This window comes from Centroberyx gerrardi, chromosome 5, assembly GCF_048128805.1.
Source record: "Centroberyx gerrardi isolate f3 chromosome 5, fCenGer3.hap1.cur.20231027, whole genome shotgun sequence".
In the NCBI taxonomy this organism is placed as follows: domain Eukaryota; kingdom Metazoa; phylum Chordata; class Actinopteri; order Beryciformes; family Berycidae; genus Centroberyx; species Centroberyx gerrardi.
This window is the reverse complement of record NC_136001.1, coordinates 23,065,917-23,073,416: the sequence shown is the minus strand read 5'-3', so window position 1 is coordinate 23,073,416 and position 7,500 is coordinate 23,065,917. Positions and strand designations below refer to the sequence as shown.

Sequence of the window (7,500 nt, the reverse complement as noted above, 5' to 3'; positions counted from 1 at the left end):
GACGGCAGCGCTACTGCGGTGCTATTTGCATTCGTCTCCGTGATGAAAGCCTAATTCTCCCAGTTAAAACATTAGCAGCCATTTACAGCGGGTCACAGCACATGCGCCACTCATCTCCACTCCCTCGGGCTGAGGGGGGCCGACAGCTGGAGACAGGAATTTTGGGAGAAAGACTGAGGGGTGTGTTGAGTACCGTTAATAAATAAGACAAAAAAAGACATGCAAGTCAGGTGGATCGGAGACTCTAAATTGCCCATAGGTGTGAATGTCGGTGTGATTGTCTGTCTATCTGTCAGTGTGATTGTCTGTCTATCTGTCAGTGTCATTGTCTGTCTGTCTGTCAGTGTCATTGTCTGTCTATCTGTCAGTGTCATTGTCTGTCTATCTGTCCACCCAATGCATGCTGGGACAGGCTCCAGCCCCCCACGACCCTGAATGGGAATACGCAGGTAAAGACGATGCATGCATGAAAACGAATCAGTGTGACAGAAATTGGATAGTGTTTTTTCTAGCAAGTCCATCACTGTATCCTACTGTAAAAAAGTAGAACCTCTTCTTTTAGGTCTCTTGAGCGTATCCAAGCTTCTACCCATCGTGCAGCGCCTTGAGATCACGCTCCAGTCATTTCTCTTCCTCTCTCTCCACCCCCCCCCCCTTTACTGCCCTCTCTGTCTCGATCTCTCCCTCCTTTCCTCATTCTCCGTCCATCCGTTTCTCTGATCAATGACTTCCACTCGCTGACACCCCTGCTCTCCTCATGAAAAATAACGGCTTATTAAAGGACATACATCTCTGCGGCCCTATTTGACTCGCTGAGCTGCTATATAAATACATAAGGCCGCGCCGAGCTCTATTTAAAGGTCTGGGAGGCCAACAGCAGAGGAAGCAGACACCAGACATTAATAGTTAAAATTCATAAAAGTCAGATGAGGAGGTGAAGATATTCCTGGCTGCCCTGTCTCTTACCCTCTCCCCTCCCCTCCCTCCATCCTCGCCCCCCCCTCCCTCCTTCCATCGCTCCTTGGTTCAAGGCTATTAGAGGAGGTCCGGGGTCTCTCTGCACCCCTCCTCTCCCCTGTCTCTCTCGCTCCTTCGCTCATTCTCTCACTTTCCCTCTCTCTGGAGGAACTGACACTCAAATTAGTGTGAGGCTTCTGTAGAAATGGGTCAGCACCTACACTGGCGGGATCAGGCCAGGTGTGTGTGTGTGTGTGTGTGTGTGTGTCAGAGAGAGAGGATTCAATGTGCGTGATCAAGAGCAGTATGTGTGCGTATGTGCATCTCTGTAATGAGGCTGTATGATGGCTAGATGTGGGTCTGCTGGGCTAAGTGGGGCTGACTCTCCGTGTGCCATATCAGAGGTGAGAGAATGGTCTAGAGCTGTGGGAAGAGTGGGGGAGAGAGAGAGAGAGAGAGAGAGCGAGAGAGAGAGGGAGAGAGCAGAGGGAAAGTGTCTCATAAAAGACAGAAAGAGCCAATAATTGTCAAATCACTCAAATCTTAAGGAGCTGAGCACAGTTGGCTTCTGAAATTGTCTGCAAGTGACAGGTGAGCGTATCTACAGTATGTCTATCTCTCTCTGTGTGTGTGTGTGTGTGTGTTTCTGTACTTCTCTCAATTTGAGAACAAGTATGAGTTTTAGGCCTTCGGAGTCAGGACAATTTTGCAGAATGAGGTCCTCATTTGTTAAAGGGGTGAGTGGTTAGGACTTGGATTTAGGGTTAAGGTTGGAATTAGCATTAGGTTTAGCTCGCATCGCAAATTTTCCAGTGTTAAGTGTGGTTTATTCAGTGACAATTGTATGACAAGTGTTGATTGGAGTGTTGTTTGTTCACTCATAGAGCTGACATGGCTCTGGGGCGAAGTGTTCAAAACTATATTAAAGTGTTACATTAACTCTGATGGGTGTGGACTTATATAAACACTGACATAATATTGATTTTTACACTCAGAGTTAAATTAACACTGACAATTTTGCTGTGTAGGGTAAGGATTAAGGTTAAAATTAGACTATATGTATTAGAATAACTGCAGTCAATGGAAGGTCCTCATAAGGATGAAATACAAGGATGAGTGTGTGTGTGTGTGTGTGTGTGTGTGTGCCCCCTCACCTTCCATGTGGCTGTGTTTCTCCTGAAGTAGGCGAACATTCGTGTAAACCAGTTGTAGATCTCATTGAGAGTCAACTGTCTGTCTGGGGCCTCCAGAATGGCCTGGGGACAGGGGGAGGGAGAGGGCAACGTTTAGAGGAAGAGACAGATGGAGAGAAGAGGAGGAGGAGAGACGGCGAGGCAGACAGCTAGAGAGACTTACATGGCGTATAAGAGAGGCGTAGGTAAAGGGAGGCCTGACATCGGCATTCTTGTAGAACTCACAGTTCTGAGCCAGCTCTGCAGAAGAAAGCATGATGATATTATAATGCACATAATGTCTAATGTCTAATGTAAAACATATAAGAAAAATGTTTGTTTCAAAGTACACATCTTGCATATGAATTTGGATGTTAATATGTTGAAATGAAGATTTTTCTCCTATTAAAATCAATGTGTATGTGTGTGTCGATATTTTTTTAAATTAAATAATTATTTAATAAAAAGAACTGAAAAATAAAAAAAAAATCCACCCCCTTGTCTCCATTAAGTCTATTGAAAACTATTTTATGTATTATAAACCAATCCAGACTGATACAACCATACCAGGCAGTACAAGAACAGATACTCCAGTCTTCCTATTTCTTTCTTACAAAATCTAGGTGCTATTTTGTTCTATACTGTATGCCAGGTATTACTGTAAGCACATTTACATTTTTTATAAATGCTTTTCTTTTGAAGCCAATCATAATTTTTTATTCCTTTCTTATAAAGGGCAGTTTGTCTTTTTTTTTTTCATTTAACGGCTGTTGCTGCAATTTGATTGAAGATCTACAGCGGATATTTCCGTAACAGCTCTTCATAAGACATAACTTCACCATCCTTTTAAACTCTGTGTCTTATGAATATAATTCCATTCAAAGGCATGTCCTTACAAATATTTTTTCGGGTGGTTGGAATTAAAACTGACACCAATTTTCTATGGCAAGAGAGCAGAGAGATGGCAGTGGAATCCACTCGAAAACAGAAACAATGACCCCTACTGTAAATCCTTGAATGAAAGCATTTGCCAAATTAAGCTAAACTGCTCCTGCAGGGAAATTTGTCATTGACACTGTTGCAGAAGTGCCAAAGAAATGAAAACAGCACATGAAAAAAAACAAAAAAAAAACAAATCATAAAATCAGAACCCATTACAAATCAATAAAAAGAGTGAAGGAAAGGTGATGTTTTGATGTAGGGAATGGGGATAAGAGGAGATCTAGGCTATAAGTTTTAGTGACAGTCTACCTGAGGCGATGGGGGTGCAGAACTTGTCCGAGTTGCGCCTGCGTATGGGCCCGACAGCATGCGTGTGTGAGTGGGAGTGTGTGTGCAGGCTAGAGGAGCTGATGACCGACGGTCCCTGGCGCAGAGGGGTGATGGGGGCGGCAGCCGAGGTGGGGGGGGTGGGGGAGGCCCTCCGGGTAGGCCTCGCTCTCCCGCTTTAGCAGAGAGCCACTGGAAGCCAGGTTCAGCTAGGGAGAGAGAGAGAGAGAGAGAGAGAGAGAGAGAGGGAGAGAGAGAGAGAGAGAGAGAGAGAGAGAGAGAGAGAGGGAGAGAGAGAGGGAGAGAGAGAGAGATAAATTAGGGTTACATGCTGTGATGTAGTGGTAAATAATGAAGTAGGTAAACTATGACCTCCAAACTGTGATCATATAACTAATAAAAAGGCGTCACAACCACCAATATAAACAAAATTATATTTTCAGAAATGCTAATAATAATTTATGTTTTATTTTTCCTTAAAATACCATATCCTTACACCTGTTTGATAGGCCTTACTATGATGTATACGATCAATTTACATCATGGAAATGTATGTCAGCCTGAAAACGTGCGGAAACTGAGCTTAGGTGGGTTTACCCTCCATTACATTCCTTTCTATATGTTTCTATGTGCTGAGCGTGCTTTCAGTGCAAGGACTTCAAATGTATTTTCTATATAACGCTTTCTTCATGTCTATTGTAAGGCTTCACCCTAGGCTTTGAGCATCATCTGTGCAAGTTTAGATCAGGGTCAGGTGATATCAATGAGAATATAACATAATTAAAGAAACTTGTGGTCTTTCCAGGAAGAGGTTTCTCGACAGCCTTGTCTGGTAGTTGTGTAAGGATGAATACAGTTGAAGGCCTTGACTCGGGAGTCAATAGCACTGTTATAAACGTACACTTATAGCTGGTACTGTACTGTACATTCACCAGCTCAGCCATACAGCCATACAGAGACCACAGAAATGATGCAAACACACAGAACCACACACACACGCCCACACTAAACATACACATATATTTATACACACAGCGCTGGCTGCAATTAACCCTCGGCTTACAAAAACAAAACCACACGACAGCATGTTTGTGAGATGGGAACACACACATGCACTCTGCGGTGGCGGAGAGTCTTCACGGACCAATTCGGCCCAATTAGGCAGAGCCTGGCGCACACTCACAAACACATACACACACACACACACACACACACACACACACACACACACACACACACACACAAAGGAAACCAGTACTCCCAGTCTCTCTGGGACAGCCTTTCTAGGGCTGCTAGTTTAGGGCTAATTAAAACCATTGTGTGTGTATGTGTGTGTGTGTGTGACTCTGTACGTATGTAAAGTGTGTGAGTCACCATCTCTTTACTCTACCCCCTCTCTGTACCATTTGGGCTGACTGGAGGGGGCGGGGCTGTTTAACAGGTACTTCATTAACGCTGCAACCCTGCCACATCACCACGGCAACAGTCGAACCCTGTTAATTGAGGCCAAGCGTTGTTTCCATTCCTGACGCTCCTCCCCCTCCCCTCCTCCTCCAATCCCTGACCCTGAGGCTCATCTCCTGTGATGACAGGACACGCCTCTTCCTGATTTCCCATTAGGTGTTAATGGCAGCTGATCCCCTTGCGATCAACACATCAGCCACACACACACGCACACACACACATGCACACACGCACACATCACCACTCCACTGCACCCATTTATATCCCCTCAAATTAAGACACTCTACCTCTAATTGACAATTAATTTCAACATCTTCATATTTTAATAAGACTCCTCGTCAATCTGAATAATGAAATATTCATTAGATACCTAATAACAACCTCGCCAGCCAGTGGACACATATACACACTCACATACAGTCACACACACACACACACACACACACACACACACACACACACACATACACACACATTTTTAGCCCTCTCATTGGCACACACTCAAAAAATGTGCATAGAAAGATCACTTCTGTAATTGTGTCTCCGAACAGCTGAGAAATCTGTGTTTTCAAATGTAGCATCAAAGTGCAAAACAGAGGAGTTCAATTTCATCACTGAATAGTTGGAATTTACGACTTTCTCTTTGGAATGAGAACAGGGTGAGCGCATGGTTTTCTGGTGAATGCACACACTGTTTCATGGGAAGTTCAACACAGAGAAAGAGAGGCGGGATGGAACAAGAGAGATAGTGAGAGGAGAGTGAGAAAGAGAGCAAGGAAGGGAGAAAGGGAGAGACAGTGGTGTTTCTAAACTGCACATTACCCTCACTGGTCAATAGAGGGCGCAGGTACCCAGCCAGACAGGATCAGAAAAACACTAAATCCCACAACGCATCATCATCCACACGACCCACATCATAAAGCGAGCGGTTTGGGAGTTAAGAGGTAAAAGAATGGAGAGGTGACACAATAAGAGGTTTATAGGTGAATGAGAGGAGACAGCAAAAGTTTGGGACGGGCGGGGTTAAAGGGTAAGGGGGTGAAAGGTCCTGTGGGGAGGGGTTTTGGGGGGGACAGAGTGTACTTACAGGTTGGTTAAAAGGCTTTGGCTCTGAAGGGCGCATGTGCAGGTGGGTCATCATGGCCTGCAGTCGCTCACTCTCTTTCGCCAGCTGAGAAACACATGAGGTTGGTGGATATCAGTGTGAAATACAGTTTATCTTGTTCCATTACACTTCGATTGATATAATGCGGTATTGACAGAGAATTACAATTACAATTACACCTCAGGCAGAGAGATGGATATGCGAATGAGCCGCCTCAACACCCAGAGCTCTCTCACGCACTTACACACTAGCCTGCAGACACACTCGTCCCCATTTGACATTGTTAACTGCCGTTTAATGGGAGCTGCTATAGCCTGTGGAAATGCTGCATCCTGAGTGTGTGTATGTGTGAGTGTGTGTGTGTGTGTGTGTGTGTGCTCGTGTGTTATCACATGTAGCCTGCGGAAACAATGCATCTCCACTAAGACAGATAGCACCGTTAACAGACTAACGCACCACAGCGACGTGTGTATGCACACATGTACAGATAGGAGAAATTGAAAGACTGTGCCTGCGCTGTTGTGTGTGTTTGTGCGTGTGTGTGTGTGTGTGTGTATGTGCTGTGGGAGGGCAGAGTGGTGGGCTGCTGAGGGCTGAAGTGACATGTCAGGGAGAGAGAGACGGCCGTCCTGATGTGATGTGACGCCGGCTGCCTCTCTGTCACTTTGTGTTCCCTGGTGGTGGCTTCAGGGGCTCAGCTAAACGCTGTTTACCACCACCGTAAAACACAACACTAGCCCTAACTCCGGACAGCCACACACACACACACACACACACACACACACACACACACACACACAAACACACACACTGGGGTATTCAGGACTCTGTTTTGGAAACTGTGTCAAGATGTGTGTGAAGAGACAGGCTTTGTGTTTTTGACTGTGTTTGGAACTTTTCCTATACTCTGTTTGAGAATAGCATTTTATATCACTTTATACCCAATGTTGATTGTTGATTCAAGAGAATTAAGTGTGAGAATTAAGAGAATTAATTAAGTGTGTGAACCACTTTTCTTGAGAAAGACAACCTGGTCCTCTGTCCTCTAGTCTCTCTCTCTCTCTCTCTCTCTCTCTCTCCCCCCCCCCCCCCCTCCTCCCCTCTCAGCCTCCTTTTCTCCTGCTGGTGACCAGAGCAGCTTTATAATTGGGGCTGTGATGGCAGCTTCCCTCCCGACTGCTCCTTTTAAATTACAAGCTCCGCTGCTCTCCATAAACTCTGCCCTGCCTCAGACAAGTCACTGCCACTCGCGGGCTGAAAGAGTCTTCATGACTTTGTTTGTGAGTGAATGAAAATGAAGGGCGTGTGTGTGTGACTCACCTGTATCTCCAGTTGCTGAACCACCTGCATCTGGACCCTGCACTGAGCAGTACTGCGGTCATCTAGGGCGTGCTCATTGTTCAAGTGCCTAGATGAGAGAAAGAAGCGAAAGAGAGAGAGAAAGAGAGGGTAATCAGTCATTTTCTGCCCAACCGGAAGGAAACAGTAAAGAGATACAAGCAGGTAAAATGGACCAAGAACAAAAGTCCTGTA

General features: G+C 45.3%; 1 protein-coding gene across 1 annotated transcript in view; it reads right to left on the bottom strand.

The window, feature by feature from the left end:
• foxp4 (forkhead box P4) overlaps positions 1 to 7,500 on the bottom strand; it is a 62,140-nt gene that overhangs the window by 4,513 nt on the left and 50,127 nt on the right. Inside the window, 6 exon segments of the mRNA XM_078283557.1 lie at positions 2,112 to 2,213; positions 2,314 to 2,390; positions 3,381 to 3,537; positions 3,539 to 3,607; positions 5,950 to 6,033; positions 7,288 to 7,375. Of these exon segments, the coding sequence (XP_078139683.1) occupies positions 2,112 to 2,213; positions 2,314 to 2,390; positions 3,381 to 3,537; positions 3,539 to 3,607; positions 5,950 to 6,033; positions 7,288 to 7,375 (577 nt within the window).